Source organism: Balearica regulorum, chromosome 3 (assembly GCF_011004875.1).
Source record: "Balearica regulorum gibbericeps isolate bBalReg1 chromosome 3, bBalReg1.pri, whole genome shotgun sequence".
Lineage (NCBI taxonomy): Eukaryota > Metazoa > Chordata > Aves > Gruiformes > Gruidae > Balearica > Balearica regulorum.
Window position 1 is genome coordinate 1,678,752 of NC_046186.1, and position 18,860 is coordinate 1,697,611.

The window sequence follows — 18,860 nt, forward strand, 5'->3', positions numbered from 1 at the left end:
TTTCAAGGAAATGTTTTTCATATTCTATAGTGCTAAGACTAAGCACGGTAATCTAGCTCCAAGCCCTAGCTCTGCCACAGATTACGTGAGCAATAATGGGCAAGTCACAGGTTTGAACTGCCCCAATCAGAAAAGAATGTCAAATGCATACAGTTTATGCCACTAGCTTCTGCAAAGTAACTTGATGTTTTTTCATGAAAGATGGTAAGAATGCAAAAACCAGAGTATAATTACCTAGCAGGTTCCTAATAACACCCTCTCACATTAATAGCTACACACCGGGTGAGGAATGTACACGCTCTGTTCACCTCCCTGCTCCCTAAAATTAAGTACATTTGACTCCTTGGAAAGCACGAAGCTTTATTTCTTCCCCCTAAAATGTCGCACTGCTTTCTGAATGCAAGATAAGTTACACAAGATACCTAGACAGCACATGGAAAAGTGACAAATTATTTTGGCATCACTACTCTGCCCAGTCCGTGGTTCTCCAACACTCCTGTCACAAAGGCATGAGCTTTTCTGCTCCTCTAGTCCTTCCCCTTGTTCCACTCACTTTCTTTACACTAACACACTTTCCTCACTCCTTCTTGGCCCGCTTTTCATTCTAAAAGTATATTTTAGTTTTTTCCCAATTTAGAATTCCAGAGTTATCACTTTGATCACAAAGGAACTGCCCCATACTCTTATTTCCCTTTCAACATACTATTTAGAATTACTTTTTTCTACAAGTCTCTCCTGCCCAACACCTCGAGATCCACACACTTGAACCAAGCCATACAGTTCCTCCCTCTAGACTGCCCATACCTTGGATTAAAGCTGCTCTTATTAAAGCCTTGACTTGATATTCTCCTAACTAGATCTCCAAATGAGTCAGCTGTCCTCCCTTACCAGTCAAATGTCCTCGGCACACTTGGTCGTTTCCTTTTGTTAATGCCTTGCTCTACCTTGGCTTCTTTAGGTCAGCCTCTCGCTGGACTCCTGCCGTGGCTCCAGGTGTTTTCTCACTGCTCTACCAGGAGGTCTGGGCACCGAGGTACGCACCTGGGAGCCACAGGCTAGGTCTGAACTAATGACAGGCTGAACAACAGGCCGAAAACCAGGCCACGGACTGTTCGCTGGCCTGATCCTGGGTAGGAACAAGATCACCCCAGTGCTCATTAACACCTGGACATCTAGCTTGAACCTTTTTGTAGGTCTCCATTGCCAGTCATTAAGTCGTACACAGGCTGCGTAACACATACAAGATAACGCCCGCACTGGAGATTGCATAAATCATCTCTCATTCAAGTTCTGATAGTCTGATGGTCAGGCAGGTGACCAGACGCAGGGCACAGGCAGTACTGACCAGCAAACTATTGACATGTGACTGGCCCGTTTTATCCCCTTGCCCCTCTATTTTCCTACTCTTGTTCCTCCCAAAATCACCTGAACGCCTCCCGTGTTCCTGCCCTTAAGATCCCTTCAGTCCTGGGTGAACTGCTTTTCCCCTGCATCCCACAAAATGCCCCACTGCTGGGCAGGAACCCCCTAGTCCGAAAGGTGATATGCAGAGCTGCCCCCGATGAATCCTCCAGATAGGTTTCCCACCCGGCTGCTGGGGCTGAGGGCTCTGATGGGACGCACAGCCCTGGGAGAGGCCCAGACAAGGTGGCTGTTCCTCCTCGCTTGGATCTGGGTGTCTGCCATTGCACACCCACACGCTCCTCCGGGCTTGTGCAGACAGGGCTTTGATGGACTGATGGCCTTGGGAGTAGCCCGGCAGGGTGTTCTGTGGGCTCCCCCTCCTGCCACTGTCTCTCTGAGCGAGTGTGCAGAGGAGGTCTGTCACAAAACCTAACACTGATCAGCTCAACTACTGCCACATCCTTTTCTATCCTTAAGTACAGTCTCGCCCCATTCTGTTCCATCCAGAAATCTCCTACAAGGATTGTTGGACTGACTGCCTTAATCACAACTGTCCTTCTCCTTAAAACCTTAGAGGTTTTTCCCCCTCACTTCAAACATAAAGTTCATATGGCCTTTTACAATTTCACCTTATTGCTCATGTTACTTCCCACTGAGTACCGGGATGACAGCTCCTAATTACAGGCCCAGACAGCAGCTTCCACCGACTACCTGCTAAACACAAAAATGAACACCACTAGCTTCTCCCCTGCTGATCGTCACACTCTGGAGGAGCTTTCCATACGCATCTGGCAGCCTGCCTGCCTGCCTTCCTGAAAATTCTCGCTGCGCTGCTCAAAACCGTGAAAACTGTCGTGCTCCTGCTGCAGCAAGATCACTCTTTCTCATTCTGAGGAATACTGTCCGTTTCTCTCTATTCCCACCTGTCCACAGACACCTGTTGCCTTTTATCTGGTCAGCATTTTGGAAAAGCACCGATTTTTTTTTTCCTCCGAATACCTGTTCTGAGCTCACTACAGTGCAGCTCTAGAGTCCGTGACTATGGCTTGTAATGTCAATAGCAACACAGATTTTTTTAATAGAAGAAAAATACTCAGTACTTCAGCTCATCTCAATTGTTTAAGACAAGGCTCTTGGCTAGAGCATAGTAAAAAAAAATTAAACCAGAACTAACCTAGAATGCCACCTTGATGATCAGCTATTTCTTTGTCAGCTCTTTGGATTTCTTTCCTTCCTTGTGCAGACATATCAAGGTTCTCCTAAAGAAAAGAAACAAGAAGGATCAGTCACAAACATGCAGAAAACCTGACATGGGCATATTTAGTGCCTATACAGTAACATTATCAAAGCACTCCATGTACACAAAAGATTAAATTAAGGTACAGGAGAACAGGAACATCCTTCTGGCACCCAGGATTAATAACAAGAATTTCTGCTCTAAAACAGGGGTTTGTACATGTGATAGTTAAATACTTAAATACAAACCCAAGTGTATCAATTAATCACAGGTTAATAATCCAAGAACCCAGGAAAAAGCCATTTCTAGCAGATAAAAAAACCAAAACCCACATATGGGCATTTGAGACATGATGTACAAAGTACTATGGACAATTCTGGTTTCATTACAAAAAACAAAAGTAATTTAGATCTAAGCAAAAACCTATGAAAGCAGGCTATGACGATGTTTAAAAAATGAAGTGCCTGTCATTCAAAAGGACAGTAGAACTTAATTTATTGAGCAAAACTAAGAGGAAATATGATTGCTGTATAGAATTTTAACTTGAGTTCATCTAGGGACAGAGGACTCCTTAAGCTCACAGGCAAGGCTGGCACAAAACCAAACATAGATACATCAGACGCCAACGAATTCCATTTTTAGTAAGATTTGAAGTGAAAACCCAAGCCCTGAAACAGCTGTTTGTAAACAGCCTCCATTCAAAAATCATAAGGCCATTCAGAAAGTGTAGTATAAGACATGTATTTCAGCATATTACTGCTTTGTCATGTCTTCTGAAGATTTTTCCTCCACCCACCCTTAGAGTGTATCTGTAGCGTGACCATCACAGTAAGATGTTAAATTATAATTAGAGAGCAAAACCAAATGTTATTTGAGACTACACTATTCTTTGGAATAAGTTATTTCAGGTAAATTAAAATCACAACTAAATCATTTCCCTATGTGGAATACACTACTTATACAGAAATGGTAAAATAGATTAGTATCTCCTACATCGTGGAACACCCCGAGGTCTTCCATCATTCGCCGTCTACGCATCTTCTCCATGTCATCCATTTTTTGCCAGACTGCTTCTGCAGTACTACGACAAAAAGTTGACATGTAAGAACAAAGATAGGCAAGTACAAACAAAAATGTTTAAAACAGTAGACATAATCAGCATGACATTTTAATATAGTATGCACAAAGTAAGAGGCATTGACACTTAACCAAGTTTTTTAACACTACTTAAAAATCAGGTCAAATGTTTACTTTTTTATAGAGAGAGTTAAGAACAAGCGATTGAGGAGTTGCAGACACTGTTTTCAGGTTTACTTTCCCCTCTCACTGAACACGGTCAAAAAAAAAAAAAAGAATCTAATTTAGTAGGAAAAAAGAATTCTGAAGATCATAGCAAAATAACAGAAAGAAATTATAGCAGTTTTTAATAGCGCTTAAGTTGCTCTGCATGATAGCATTAAGTCATGTTTAGTTCACAGCCTTCCTCAGACAACAGGTTGCTGCTGCTTCTCTTAACTGTAATTTAAGTTTCGTGTTGATTTCCCATGACTATATATGCTGGAAAAAACCCCGTCCCACTCCTGTTACAGTTCACCAACTTTTCAGAAAACAATGTCAATTTGGGCTTCACAAAGGTCATTAAGCCATGGACAGACAGGCAGAAACACTAGGACGACTTCACTTTGGCCGTATCCAACTTTCCTCAGTATCTCAACTCAACCGAGCATTACACAAATATTCCTAAGCATGGAAGAAAAGTTAATTAAAAATGAAGGCGCTTCCGATGCTAAGAAAATTGATTTAGAGGGCAAGTTAAATCTACTGAAAGTCACACCGTAAAGTGATTGTTTTGGTTCACAAGACAACACATAAACCCACCCAGCCCGTACAGAGAAGATGCTCTAGGACAAAGATCTCTCTGCAACTGGCAATCACAAAATGAAGACACCAGGGGCCATTTTAAACATTGGCTGTGCCCAAACTCTTTACACGTGAAGCACTTTCCAAACACATCCTCATACACACACACGCTCTCCAGCCTGGAGTTCTTAAACAGCCACAAGCATCGCTTTCCAAAAGACTCAGGTTAAACAGCTTGGCTGCGAAGGACAAAGGCCCCACACGTTACCTAAATCAGTGTATTAACAATAATTACAGGACATACGGGCAGGGGCAGAGGCAGAGGCAGAGGAAGAGGCAGAGGAGGACACCCTACCTGACCAACGGAAATGGAATGTTAGCAGCAGTTGCTAACAGCATCCTGCAAGTTCCGAGCCGTGCGACCCTGGTGGGACTCTACGGTGGAGGGCACCTGAGCCCAGCAGTTATCACAAGGCCACAGCCTATATGTAGTCTCAGCCTAACCACTGAATACATTTAGCTCTCGCTACCAGGAACAGTAATGCCTTTTTCTGTTGTCCAAAGGAGGAGAAAGTTGCTAGCTGATATTATGCACAAAGGCTTGCTAGTAAGGCTCATTTTAGTAGCTTTGCAAGCTGATGACAAAAATCTCACTCACTTTGTTGTAAGTTTGTCAAATCAAACAGATTGATTTGTAGTGGTGTAATGGCTTTGTCAAAGCCTGCAGCTTCGGCGGACCTCCAAATCCCCATTTTCTTCATGGACTTGTTCTGCAGCTTTTGCATCAGCTCTAGTCTTCAGTGTTCTGTTGACTAAACTACGTTCATATATGAGATATTTTGAGACAGAAGATATGTTATTCCCTTTATTTCACCGTTATTCTGGTAAAATGTAAAAAAAAATCTGCCGTGGATTTTTTCTTTAAATACTGAATTAGAAGATATTGTCACGACCAGAGCATTCAACTTAAATGACTTCTGTTAAAAGCATGACTTGTATAGCAACTTTTTATTAGTCTAGAAAGCCAATCTGATGAAAACAAACACGCAGTTTTTGTTTCATGCAGGAGGCAAGTTTATTCCAGTTACTTCTTCCTGGAAAAGTGAAAACAACAAATACGTCTCTCTAAGGGGTTTTCACTCCATTCATGTAAAATTGTATCTGATAGTTTGGTTTTTTTAAAAATGTTTATGTGGGAAGTCTCTTCTTAAGATGTCTAGTTTTAGGACACTGTTTAAGCATACGTCGCTTTCATTTTCTGCATCATGACACAAAAGCTCTAGAAGATAAGAAATGTCTCCAGATAAACTCCCAAATATCAAAGAGCTCAAACCCTTGCTGCTTTAGAAAAAGATCTGCCCAGTATTTGCCATGCAGCATCCTTTGCCACAGGTTCGTTACTTGCACTATGTCCTGGGTTTGCATGGCAAAGTTTGGGTAGCGGGGCAGGGCTACAGGGGGACCCACGCTGGAGCTGTCTGTTCCTGAAGGACTGCACCCCGGGGAAGGGACCCGCGCTGGAGCAGTTCGTGAAGGACTGTGTCCCGTGGGAAGGCCTCGCGTTGGAGACGTTGGTGGAGGACTGTCTCCCATGGGAGGGCCCCCACGCTGGATCAGGGGAAGAGTGTGAGGAGTACTCCCTCTAAGGAGGAAGGAGTGGCAGAGACACGTGAGGAACTGATCACACCCCCCGTTCCCTGTCCCCCTGTGCCGCTGGTGGGGGGAAAGGAGGGAGAGAAATCAGGAGTGAAATTGAGCCTGGGAAGAAGGCGGGGGTGTTGTGGGGGGAAGGTGTTTTAAGATTTGGGTTTATTTCTCCTTACTCAACACTGATTTGATTGGTAATAAATTAATTTTCCCGAGTTGAGTCTGTTTTGCCCATGAGGGTAATTGGTGAGTGATCTCTCCCTGTCCTCATCTCAACCCACAAGCCTTTCATTATATTCATCCAGCTGAGGATGGACAACGATAGAGCGGCTTTGGTGGGCACCTGCCCTCCAGCCAGGGTCAAGCCACCACACACTGTCATTAAAATAATTAAGAGAGGTCAATGAGCAAGTAGTGCACAATTAGAACCTGAATTACTACAGACAAAGTGCATTTCAGGCCCCTTCCTGTGTTCAGCCTGCGGCTGGCAGGACGCTGCCTGCAAATAACAGATTTTCCCAGCTGCCAGCAAGCAGCTTCACGGCACCGAGCCTGTTTGTGTACTCTGCACCGCAATTCGGTTCCAAGGTAAATCGCTGAACTTCAGTCACACCTTCCTCATGTCTGTGGGTTTGTGCTTCTCATGGCTGAATTACTTTTTAACTCACATATAACACTGCAATATTCCCTCCTATTTGCAAGAACGATTGATTTTCAATCAATTTGTGTCCTGCAGGCTCCAGAAAATCCATGTCATGAAGAAACCCAAGCTAAGGAACAGATTCTCTAGTGCCTAAGAGCAGGCTGGGATTCACACTGCGTTCTCCCCAAGCCTGCAAGGAATTAATAGCATATCCTCCTATTTGCACCTACCTCTCTTCATACAACTCATAGGAAATTCACTGCCTTTGAGGTACCTATTCTCACAACTTCAGCTGATTGTGGCTGATGAGTTCAGAAGTTTTTGGAGCCAAGTTCAATAGAGTGACCAACCACAATCCTTCTCAGAAACCAGGCTAAAAAGGAATCCTAAGGAATTATCACTGCTCACCTTCTTTATATTCTTCTTTTTTGGGGTCTGATTTCGGCTTTGCCAACTGCCTACGTTAAGAAAGATGACAGAGAAAAGGAGAAAAGAATTGTTGTATTCGAATTTTTGTATTATAGCATATCATATCGTATTGCATTGTATAGTTCCCCCTCGAGACTGGGGAACTTCACCAAGTTTACAATCCGGTGCTCCACATCATGCAAAAAAAAGCCTGCGGACCACAAGGATTCAGATGTCTGCTGCATAGCATATGCACAATTCTATAAGGACAGACATTTCCTAACCTGCTAACCTTGAAGTCTCAACAGCACAAATAACATCTCAGTAATCAAAGCGGAGGAGAGATCTCAAAGGAGTTGGGAACAGATACATGCTTTTTATACAAGCAGAAGACTTGTACTAAGAAGATGGATTCTAGTTCTAAGATACTGGCACTGATATTAACATAATCCTATCCTTCTGCAGATTTTTAGCTGTAGGTGTATCGTGATGTGACTCGTGCATGTTTTCACTTTTCTTTCTCTAACTTGAACGGAGATTGAACACCTAGAAATACAATACCTTGTAAAGTCTCTTCGATCAAAATTTTCACTTAATATTTCCATGTTTTTGTCAAAGCTAGGGTCTGAACAGGGCAGCATGTTTTTTCGCATTGATCTTAGAGAGTGTCCATTGAAACATTCCATTTTGCCAGAGGAAAATTCCTAGGGAAAAAAAAAAGGAAATAAGAATGTATTTATCTGAACCACATATATTGAGTTAAGAAGGAACTTCTGCCTCCTTTAGGCAAGTTTATTCTGTAACACTCCTGATTCAACAGAGGTGCAACTAACAGCAGGTAACTCGCACACCAAGAAGGAGCTCTCAGAAAAAAACCCCAACTTTCAAAGCTAAAGCTCCCCTCTGCCACACTCTTCTTGTGGACAACTTGAGCTTAATATCCTTTCAAAACATTATTGCGGCAAAGTCTTTCATACAAACTTAGTGTTTTATTCAAAAAAACCCCAAATCTTTTATTTCAAAAGTTGGTTCAGAGGAGCAGTCAAGCTTGACTTTGCATGTTCTGGGATTAAAATCTAGTGAGGAGAGCTTCTCTTCCTCTCTCTGTTCCATTTATAACTGCGTTCAGAGGCACATGAAAAGATTTCCTTCAAGAGGATGGTATTTATCCCCGGGAAACCAAAGGGAACTCAAGATACACTTTTTTATGGCTGTTGATCTTGTTCACATTGGCATTTCTGCAAAGAGGATGAGTACTATCACCTTTCCTATGTGAGGGGGAAAGCTATACCCGTGAGAGGGGGCTTGTTCAGTTTGTTCAGCCAACCCAAAGTTTCATTAGGAGTACGCCAAACTGTCTCACACCGAAAAGGGCAGAAAACAGACCAGATTCACTTCTTGGCACTAACTTTACCAAGAGGTACTTCCATTAGTAGCTGATGGAGATGATAACAGAAGCGTGAAGAACGCGGCTACAGAAGAGCAATGACGTGCACGCAATGCCCTTGCAGTGCCACACAGCGAGGGCTGTGGCCACCCGCTGCTGGAGAGTCAGCCCTGAGCCACAGAGCTGGGTGATCCTGACGGTCTTCTCTTCAGACAACCTTGAACAAGTCATCCCCAACGTTCACCGCACAACTGGTCGTGATAAGACAGGCCTTTTGATGACGAGGATTGCAATCACCTTTCCTTCATCGCTTGTTTTAAAGAGCGCCTCGCTTCCTGCAGTTCTCTAAGCTGGTGGAGCGAGGCCTCATGATATGCTTTCCCATATCTGGCTTTACGTTGGGGCATCTGAGATGAAACCCCTACAGATATTTTATAGTTCTCAGATCCAGCGTAGATGGATGTAACAAGACCTAAAGCTTAATGACAGGCAGTCTGGTCTGTCAGAGTCACTTTTCACATTCTTCCTCTCAAAGGTTTAAGAAAGAAATTGTAACAGAAAGCCTTTCAACTTATTTTTAATTTGTCAGAGCCCTACATTTATTTGAAGGCAGTTTTTGTGCACACTCACACACAGGAGTATATAAAGACTTAAACCAATACTTTCAGCATTCGCCACTGAGACAACTAGAAAAAAAACCCCTAGACCAAGAAATAATCTCACCTGCAAACGCACTCATAGTATTCCTACAGCTGGATGCCTACGGCTTATACATCGTCCTACAAAATGTATAGGCATGCCTGGGAACTGCCTATAAGGTTGGGTTATGTGATTAAAGCCTAATCTGCATAAACCAAAGGCAGCGGGGAAGCACGGGTGGGCAGAGGCACCCCAGTAACACAGTGGCAGGGGAACAGCCCGGCCCCGCTCCTCGTGAGGCCATCGCTCAGCCCAAGGCCCAGCTCCAGGGTGAGGGACCCCCCCAGGGGTGCAGGCAGGAGAGCCCTTGGGGTCACCTAACAGACCAAGTGGGGGCCTCTGCCTAGAATACGACTCGCTGGGGGATGCCCATCATCACAGCCTGTCCTGGCTTCTTGTTTATTCAATGGCACTTCTGCCTCTCGGGGCACAGAGGTCCAAGCAGCAGCAACGGGAGAAAGGGCTGCAGCTCCTCACAGCCTGCACCATTGCTAACAGACACCAAGCCAGCATCAGCTAGCAAGTGGCTTAACTTTTGGGAACCAGGTACTGGAAAGGTCACCAGTCTGGGCCAGGTATGGGAGACACTGGGCTGGGCGGACAGCTACTGGAGAGGCCATAGGTCTGGGCCAGGGACCCATCTGTCTCTGCACGAGGCTTGTCCTATCCCAGCCTGATGGATATGGCTGCTGCTGTTCCCATGCGTGTGTTCAAACAACTTACACTTCATTCCGAAGCGCCAGAGAGACAAACACACACAGACTTACACAAATAGTGTGAACGGCAAAACAAATTGCCGTAGAGCAATGCCTTTAAAAGCACCCATGTATACATAACCACCACTTACATAAACATGAATGCAGTCCTTTCAAGATGATCAGGACTGGGGGTTTACTAGTGAAATGTAAACACACCTTCACTCATTCATAAGCACAGCATGTTCATAGCTTCCTCAAATAAGAGTATGGAAATTAATTAAGTCCCTGTAATGTGACTGGATGTCAAGCTCTCTACCCAGTCATTGGTACAAACTTTGTGTCTTTCTAGATCTGTGTCTCCTGGGTCATGAGATAGTCCACGTTCACATTCGCTGGTGCATTGTACACATACATGCAGGGATCCCACCAGTATGTGGCCTAAGACATTTCATGTTTCCAACTGCTGTCCCCAAAAACTCTAGCCCTCTATGACTTGTATTCCCTTATTCCACTGCACCTTCACCCTCCTCTCTGACCAGGCACGATTTCAGCCCTTTTGAGTGACTCTTCCCCTTTGTGCTCTACTTGACTGTGGCCGCATTTTGCAGGTGCAGAGCATGGAAGGCCTTGCCTCGCACAGGAGACTGAACTGAAGCAGGGTTAGCTGTGAAAATTGGCAACTTTATTTCAAGAACTCAGGCAACTTCAGCATTTGTGTGCACTCAGAGGGGCGTGGGCAGGACAGAGCAGGCCTTTGACACTGAGGCTGCCTTTGGATCAGCAGGCATTGCCCCAGAAGGAAGTGGTGTGATACGCTGCAGCCCGCACTGGATCCTGTTGATCCTGCTGCTCAAGCTTTTTTTCCCCTTATGAATTGCAGGAGCTCCTGCAGCAGATTAAAGAATTCCACCAGCTTCTGGAGTGGAAATGGGCAGGGCGGAAACCTGCCTGATTGCGTTGGTGTTGGCCTTGGCCTCTGAAAGGGGGTTGAGGTGAAGACTGGCTATGGTGTTGGAGCAGCCCTCATTGCTGGGTGCAGTCCCATCTGTACCAGGATCCAGTCATAAAAGTGTTGAGTGGAGGTGTAGACTCCGGGCTGTTTTGCTCTTGCACAGCCTCTCCCCCAGCTGGTCACGCCAACAAGCCAGAAGTAGTCAGCATTGTTAGCTTTGCACACAAGAGGCCCACCGCTGTCACCCTGCAGGGGAGGAGAGAGGATTAAGGTGATGTTGGGTGGCCATTGTCAGCACCATGGCTGGCTCCTCTCTCCCAGCACCTGCCAGAGCTGTATTCACTGTGCAGAAAGGCTCACCTCAGGTGCTGGAGCCTACAGAACCTTGTCTGGAAAGGGGTCATGGGCCTGTAAGGTAGGGCTCTCCCTCATCTCTGCACAGTCATCCTGGCTGTGCGGAAGACGGCCACTGGGACAAGGGGGGCACTGGGCAAGGACCTGCAGATGGGGAAGGGGAGGCGAGCCCCAAGAGCGCTGGGGACCCAGAGGTGGGAGGGTGACTTGCCAGGCAAAGCACACGTCGGGCATGTTTCGGCGGTTGTGACAGGGCTGCCTGTGGTGCTGGGGGGTTGACTTGTAGCACGCTCCTACCTGGCAGGTGTCGATGCCACCCCGCAGATAGCCAGCACACAAGTTGTGGGTGTGGATGGCCCCTCTGTACCACCGGCTGCTGTTACAGAGGTTGATATCAATGAGGTGGACCTTGGCCTCCTGCAGGATATCAGTTGATACTCCAGCTGCAAGCACAAAAAGGAATTAACACCCAGCAGCTCGTTGCCAGTTCTCCTCCCTGTCCGGGTGAACCCCTTTGCTAGGTCTTGGCTTTGCATCTTGAAGGCATTGTACCCGTGTTTCCCTTCTGTCTTGCTTTGGGTAATGGGTCAAGCCCACCTCTCCATAGGCATATGTCCCTGCAGCCTGAGTGCGGCAAAATTTCGCCTCTGCTGTCAGGAAGCCCAACCCACCTCCCCAGCATGCCAAGCTTGCACTCAGGATGCGAGTACTTTTGGGGAACTCACATCTTGCTTTCGTGGAGCCCCAACCACTGATGTAGCAAGTTGTCAGCTCTGACACTCTCAGCAAGGCATCGGGCACGCAGGCAGGCTGTATGTAATCACTGCACTGGATGGGCTGGTCCAATTCCAGCAACGCAATGTCGTTCCTCTGTGTGATATTACTAGAGCGTTCATGAACCAGTAGCCGCTTAATAGTGCGCACTTGGACCTCAGGACCCAGCCGAGTCAACTGTGTGGCACCGATCACCACACGCCACATCGTGACATACCTGGAAGGCAGATGGAGAGAGGGGTCAGAGGGAGCGGAGCCACGTGCTGCAGCAGCCCAGCAGTTCCCTGCCATCTGCTACAGAAGGGAGAGAGGAAAGCGGCACTACGGAGGGTGTGCGAGTGCCCTAGCACGCCTTAGGCACAAGGAATGTGGAGCTGGAGGCTGCTCGGAAGCCGTGGGATGAGCCCAGCCTTCTCCTGAGCAGCCTCTCAGCTGGGCTCGGCAGTGCCCAGGCACTGGGCGTACTGCAAGGAAACAGGATGGGAGTAACACATGGTGCTGCAGACAGGGCAGCTAGTAGTGTTGTGGGGCTATTCCCGTTCCCTGCTCCTCCTTACCTGGCCTCGATGAAGCAGTGGGCTGCTGTGAGGACCCACTCTGGGCTGATGAGGGACCCTCCGCATACATGGCCCGTGCCTATTTTCCAGGGATTCTGGATGCTGACGATCCAGGGCCAGGCCCCTGGCTGGGCATCTCTGCCAGCCACGACGCGTGACATGCCGTAGTAAGACGCCATGGGCCGGAGCCCGCAGGTCCCTCTGTAACCAGAAACTCATTACTGTCCTGCTTGATGGCTTGCTGCTGTTCAGGCTGAAGGTCAGCCGTCTTCCCTCTCCACGAGGCACTGTATGGACAACGGGGGCAGGGAACCCCATGGGGCATGCGTCTGTCTGCCCGTTTCTGCTTTAGCCCCGTAGATGAGTTGTGCCAGCAGCCTGGGTGCTGGCAAGGAACTGAGGCTCCCACATGGGGTTCGGGAAGGTGTGGTGTGGTCACGGGAAGAAGCGGGCACCTGCCAGCGTATCCCATCAGGGTTGCCAAAGCTCCCTCCCAGAGCCTCGGGCCACTTACCCACAGTTGTCCCACGTGCCGTGCGCTGGCCAGCATGCGGCCAGCAGGATGAGGAGGGGGAGCAAAGTCATCCTTGCCAGCAGTACGTGGCAACCACAAGAACTGAGGGCTCGTCACCACCAGTGCAGTAGCTGACGTAGTGCCCACAGTGCTCACGTTGCTGCGGTGCCCTTGGCCCCGGGTCTGATGTCACAGAGCCACTGGTTCTGGGTGCTGGGGAGGGGCAACGTGGGGGGGTTCCAAGCAGGAGGGGAGGCAGAAGCTGGGATCGGACACCCCCGACAGACCCCCGCTGAATGCTCTGCTTGCGGGATGAGGGTGTGCAGGCCCCGTGGCAGGCAGCAACACCTGGGTCCGTGCACTAGCAGGAGAAAACAAAGTGTGGCATTGCAGCTTCTTTGGGAAGTTCATTGCCACCCATCCCTCTGCAGCCATTTGCCACCAGGTGCTTCCCAAAAATCCTGCACCAGAGAGCATAACTACTGCAGGCAGTATGCACGTGTTTGGGTGTTGTAGAGCAAATCTGGTTACAGTCACAGTTACAGGCAAGCAGTGATGTGCAAACCGAACAAGCCAAGCACATCCAAGCAGTGTCATCCTTCCTGCACAAAGCACGGTGAAACACAAATGCAGCACAGTCCACACTGGCTGTTTCAACCACAGCAACACCCTCTGGCAGGCTTCACGTCCTTGCTGTCTATGAGTTATACTGCTGTTCTGGGCCAATGCTGACAAGGGCAGTCGTGGCACCTGGTATGTGTGGCCAAGGACATGCAATTTTAAGCTCTAGACAGAGAAGGATGCTCCTGCTCTCCGCCCCACATGTCATTTTGCACAGCTTTGGTAAATTCTGTATCAGCCTCATCTCATCAGTCTGCCTTCCACAGCTACATGCAGAAGCCTTGCTCACATGCTGGAGTGCAGGGCAGTCATGGCAGAAAAGCAGGGGTCAGCCACGTGTGCTGCATTTGCTGAGCAGAGCTAGGTCCCTGGAGGGTAGAGAGCAGTGGCTTGAAGAATGGCAGCCTCAAAGCTCGTGAAAGGTGCGAGAGCTTCCCGCTGCCATCCTGGCTTGTGTGGATAGATGTAAGGCATACAGCTGAGTGTGCAGCCTGGTCCCTACAATGACAGGGCAGGCTCTGTCTGAAAGTAGAATGCTGCTCTCCAGGCCCCTGAGGTGTAGCATGGCTTCATCGGCACCAAAACTGGGCCCCAAACTGCACTCCAGGCTGCTTTGTTTTTTGAAAACTGACCTGAAGGCGATGCTCCGTATCTACTTAGATCAGGCAAAAGGCAGCCTTGGAGAAGGCAACTTGTTTTCTGTGGACACTCTGCTATTGCAGCACCAGATTTTGCAAGTGGTCAAGGGGGAATGATGTGAGAAGTGGCCACACTTCACAGCTAATTGAAGGAAGAGTTGGGGTCATTTTGGGGAGAGGAATCTGGCACGGACAGCAGTACCCCAGAAATCACATCAGTAATGCCATGGAAGTCCAAGGTGACCTAGCTAACAGCACCTGAAACACCAAATCTGTTCACAGATGTGGAAACCTGGGAGCAAGGGGGAAAAATAACTGTAGGCAAGTCCCTTGTTTGGGAGGAGACAAGGGTGGAGAAAGGGATGAGCCAAGGAAGGTGAGGGGGGATGTATAAGCATGGAAAACGGAGAGAAGGGGGGGGCGGTCAAAGAGCCAGTCGCACATAAGCAAACTGCTGGTTGGTTTGCTTGTTTGACTGAGCCCTGCACCTAATCACCACAGTACAGCCGCCTTTCTTTTTGAGAGCGACTCCAAATCCTTTTTGTGTGGCCCCACTCTGTACCTGCTGCAGGGTGGGTCCAGAGGCCTGGCTGCTAGCCAGAGCGGGGGGGAAGCTGACGAGCAGCAGCATCCTGTTTGCTCCCTCCTCAAAGCCACTGGGGCTCTGTCCATTCACTGCAGTCATGGGGGTTTAGCTTGGCAACATGTTGCAGGTGTTAGAGCAGAGCAGCCTGGGGAAGCCCAGAAACTCCATGGCATGACCCAGGCCAGACAAAAGGCCCCCACTCCTGGATCCCCCCCTGACCTCCAGCTGGTTCTACTCATCAGGCACACAGCTCCAGCCCTACACCCAGCCTTCACGCACAATGCCAGCCGAACCAGCCCGCAGGACTCACCTTCCCTGACCCAAACAGCACTGGACTCAGGTCATAGCCATCCAGGGCAACTTTGGGAAGACTGCTCCAGCCAGGGCAGTCAGGGTTGGCAGGATGCCAGCTCATGCATCACTCCTGTCACCCACCACAGCAAGGCCATGATGCGGGGGAACTGGAATGAGGCGTTGGTTGGCTGGGGCAAAAGGGATGTGGCATGGCATTGCCAGGTGAGAGTCCAGTGACCTGAAGTGAGGCAAGAGGTAGACGCTGCTCTGAAGTGGACCCAATGCATGATCTGCTCCTTGTTCCTGTGACTGAGCTGCGCCCCTCCTCATGGCCAGGACCGTGCAGCCTGAATATACCCTGATTCTCTTTGTGTGTGAGTGCCATTGGTCTCTGGTGCCCTACTTGGGTGTCTTGAGAGCCGGAACACTGAGCAATGTGCCACAGACAGCTCTGCTCTCTGCCAGTTTTATTCTTCCTGCGGTTGTGAGCAGCAGAGGCAGGGACAGCTGCCACACAGGTGACGCACAAACTCAAAGCAGCCCTGAACCCTGCAGATTAAAAGGAACTGCTCTCCTACAGCAGTAAGGAGCATGCCGGCATAACAAGCAGGAACAGCCCTACCAAGCGAGTGTGAAACTGCCCAGTGAGAGCCTGAATTACCATGGCACGGTGTAACCGTAGGATAGGGGGCCGTGAAACAAAAACTATAGAATCCGGTTGAGGATAATTAGTTTGTAACCGAGGTAATACGTAATGAAGCTAACTGACCATGGCAAGGTACAATGCTGCTCTGTTCCATGTACAGTCTCTACCAAACTGAACAATAGGTTTGGAGATATTAATCTTATGAAGTCGTTATGGACAGGTGCATCCACAGCAAGGGTACTGCGCATGCCCACACGAAGAGGGTCACCCAGCGGACACGGGTGCGAGACCACTGACGACCACCAGAGACCCTTGAGGACCACCGACTCAAATCACTGAGCATGCGTGACAGGGAGGAGAATATGGAAATGGATTCTAAGACATGATTATCATAGGACTGCCTTTTCTGAGAAAGATGATGACTATGTATGTTTTGATCCCACATAACCTGTGTGTTGGTGATCACCTGGCATGCACGTTGGGTGGAGCTATCCCCCGTGCATCCAGCGCTGCAATAAAGAATGCCTGCCTTTGAACGCTACATTGGTGTTACGAGGTTTATTCCCGGATTTCGGTGACAACGGGCCCAACATCCTCGCTGAAATCTATGGGGCAGTCTTGCTTGAAGAGGAGAAAGACGAAGCGATGGCAGCCGGTTCCCATGGCAGGGAAGGGGGGCACGTAATGACAGATCTCCTTGCCCGACTTGATGTCGTTGCCTGGGATGTTCGTCCTGAACACAAAGAAATTGACTTCACTACGGATCACTCACTTCCCCACATCAGGACCAGCAGACTCACCCAGGACTGCGAATCACTCTGTGCTGCACTTCGACGTGACTTATGCCCGTTTGACAAGCAAACGGGTAGTAGAGGCTGCTTTCACTGGAAGAAAAATCACGCCCAGCGTTTTGAATGCCGAACAGCAGCAGCAACGCCTGGAACTACTGCATCCAGAACACAGGGGTAAAGACGCTAATGGCAGGAGCACCAGAGAAAGCCACGGTTTGTTGCCGTAGCAAACAGTTCTTTCCCAAGCTCTGTTGGAGGAGTTCCTGCCCTCTCCGCCTGGGCTTTTCCCCGAGCCAAGCAGCGCACAGCTCTGATGTGCAGTACTCACACCAGCCAGTGGAGGTACTCCGAGTTCGCGTCTCGTAAATGCCCATCTGCAACGGAGAAAAACAACTTTGTGACAACCTGGTGTTGGCATCAACCCCAAAGTGAGAAGGCCCAGACCCGCTTGGAACGGAGGGGGCAGCTCAAGACCTCCCAACAGTCCTTTCCTAGCAGAAAAGTAACTCATTCTTCTCAGGCTGAGCTTAAAACAAGGAACAAAGAACTCTACAGATGTAATTCTGAGATTAAAAGGACTTCTTGGTCAGCCGCTTCACTGTGTCCTGGTTTCCCAGAGTGAAGTGTCAGCTAACCGACCTCCCAGGCGGACTGCTGAGGGAGAGAGGAGTTTGGGGATAAGCAAAAGATGGGCATCAGGGAATTGCTTCCACTACACTCTGACATAGGTCCTGTTGCATCACTGTCCCATCTCTCAACTACTCGAGATTTGGTGAGGCTACAATCTTTCCTGCATGCATAATACATCCGTACTTAGAAGATAGCCCATCATCTCTGCCTGTGCAGCCAAAAGAAACAGGAGTTAACCAAAAGCAGAGTGAAACAACCCCAGTTTAAACGTGGTCTTTTTAAAGAACCTGCTACTCACCTGGATTTGTCAGCCACAAAGTCCAGAGAGAGCCTTCATCTGCCTCATATGACACTGCAGGGGGACTGGAAGCCTAAATGAGCAACACAAAGAGAACGTAAATCACTCAAACAACAGGTCATGATTTCCAAGGCAAAGAACATGGGCACGGCCACGCCACCAAGTAATCCAGCTCCACCTGGAGAGCCCCCAGAGCGTTAACAAACATCAGCCTGCTAGCAGAGAATGATCCTGTTGCAAAGCTCTGTCTTTATCACGTCCAAGAAACCTATTTTGTTCATCACAGAGGAAACACCCTGCTCAAGAAACCCCCCAGAACGGTCAATGCCCATTGGAAGCATCTGACAGAAACACACAGGCTTCCAATGGGGTCAAGGGTGTTCCCAGCTCCCCTCACGCACCTCTGATGGAGTCACCATGTTCCCATCGTAGACCGGCACGAGGTCTTCATCCTCTTGGCTGTACTCCACCCTCAAGGTAACCCAGGGGGTGAACGTGGCCCCCTTGAACAAGTCACGAAATATCCCGCAGTGCTCCGCCACACGCTGCTTGTGGAATGGGCCGCTGGTCTTCTCCCACTCAGCTCTGACTTCACCAAGGGGGATCAGCACTGCAGAGAGAGAGAGAAACGCTGCAGGAGGTGGCTGGGGACCCAGAGCGGCCAGGGCAGGGAGAGGAGGTGGTGGGGCACGGACCAGTCCGGAGCCGTGCTGCTCTTTCCATCTCGGCATTCTGGCGGTTCTCTCTCAGCATCTTTTTTCTTTCCTTGATTTCCTTTGCCCGTGGCAGCTTATCGCGCAGTAAGCTGATGTCTGTCTTTGGCTCTTCAGAGAGGGGTGAAAAAATCACGTATGTAAAAAACGCCAATACCCAACATACCCAAACCAAGAGCCCTGCAAAAGTGTTAAAGAGTGAGTGAAAGAGACACAAACCTCAAGACATCGGAGACTTGATTCTACCACCTCTGCTTCCTGCTCTCCTTTTCCGCCAGCTTGAAGTAGCGAGTGAAACTGCGGTATTTTTCCAGCGCTTCCAAGTTGCTGACGTCAATGTCTTCGTTGGGCATCGGCCCTAGCGGGGCTGCCCGCTTGCAGAGCGCAGCTGGAAGTGGAGAGAGTTCCCGTTTTACACAGAGAGCAAGAAAGGAGGCCGAGAGAGCCCAGGTGGCCAGGGGCACTTGCCCCAAGGGATGGAGGCCAGACAACCCGTGGGGAGGGCTTTC

General features: G+C 48.8%; 2 protein-coding genes and 1 long non-coding RNA gene across 3 annotated transcripts; all 3 read right to left on the minus strand.

Annotated features, from left to right (window-relative positions):
• Nucleotides 1-2,647: 2,647 nt before the first annotated feature.
• On the minus strand, nucleotides 2,648-7,251 carry LOC142601400 (uncharacterized). Its single transcript, XR_012834970.1, has 4 exons — nucleotides 7,200-7,251; nucleotides 5,160-5,313; nucleotides 3,635-3,722; nucleotides 2,648-2,663 (listed from the first exon to the last, which is right to left on the minus strand). It is a non-coding gene; the product is annotated as an uncharacterized LOC142601400 (long non-coding RNA).
• Nucleotides 7,252-10,854: 3,603 nt separating this feature from the next.
• On the minus strand, nucleotides 10,855-13,205 carry LOC142601234 (acrosin-like). Its single transcript, XM_075750026.1, has 5 exons — nucleotides 13,135-13,205; nucleotides 12,621-12,821; nucleotides 12,015-12,280; nucleotides 11,587-11,732; nucleotides 10,855-11,181 (listed from the first exon to the last, which is right to left on the minus strand). The coding sequence occupies exons 1-5, from the start codon at nucleotides 13,203-13,205 to the stop codon at nucleotides 10,987-10,989; spliced, it is 879 nt and encodes a 292-aa protein (XP_075606141.1). The 3' UTR covers nucleotides 10,855-10,986.
• A 3,272-nt stretch (nucleotides 13,206-16,477) lies between these two features.
• On the minus strand, nucleotides 16,478-18,704 carry LOC142601164 (large ribosomal subunit protein mL38-like). Its single transcript, XM_075749726.1, has 6 exons — nucleotides 18,614-18,704; nucleotides 18,334-18,531; nucleotides 18,040-18,248; nucleotides 17,639-17,711; nucleotides 17,039-17,084; nucleotides 16,478-16,652 (listed from the first exon to the last, which is right to left on the minus strand). Exons 1-6 carry the CDS (start codon nucleotides 18,702-18,704, stop codon nucleotides 16,478-16,480), a joined length of 792 nt encoding a protein of 263 aa, XP_075605841.1.
• Nucleotides 18,705-18,860: the final 156 nt, after the last annotated feature.

Excerpts from the sequence above, each read along its gene's own strand:
- LOC142601164 (XM_075749726.1), bottom strand. The coding sequence starts at position 18,704 with ATGCCCAACGAAGACATTGACGTCAGCAACTTGGAAGCGCTGGAAAAA. Across the intron at positions 18,532-18,613 it reads CAAGCTGGCGGAAAAGGAGA|GGCTCTTGGTTTGGGTATGT; the intron begins GCAGGAAGCAGA and ends ACACTTTTGCAG. Across the intron at positions 18,249-18,333 it reads AGCAGCACGGCTCCGGACTG|TGCTGATCCCCCTTGGTGAA; the intron begins GTCCGTGCCCCA and ends CTCTCTCTGCAG.
- LOC142601234 (XM_075750026.1), bottom strand. The coding sequence starts at position 13,205 with ATGACTTTGCTCCCCCTCCTCATCCTGCTGGCCGCATGCTGGCCAGCG. Across the intron at positions 12,822-13,134 it reads GGCACGTGGGACAACTGTGG|AGGGACCTGCGGGCTCCGGC; the intron begins GTAAGTGGCCCG and ends TTCTGGTTACAG. Across the intron at positions 12,281-12,620 it reads CACTGCTTCATCGAGGCCAG|GTATGTCACGATGTGGCGTG; the intron begins GTAAGGAGGAGC and ends TCTGCCTTCCAG.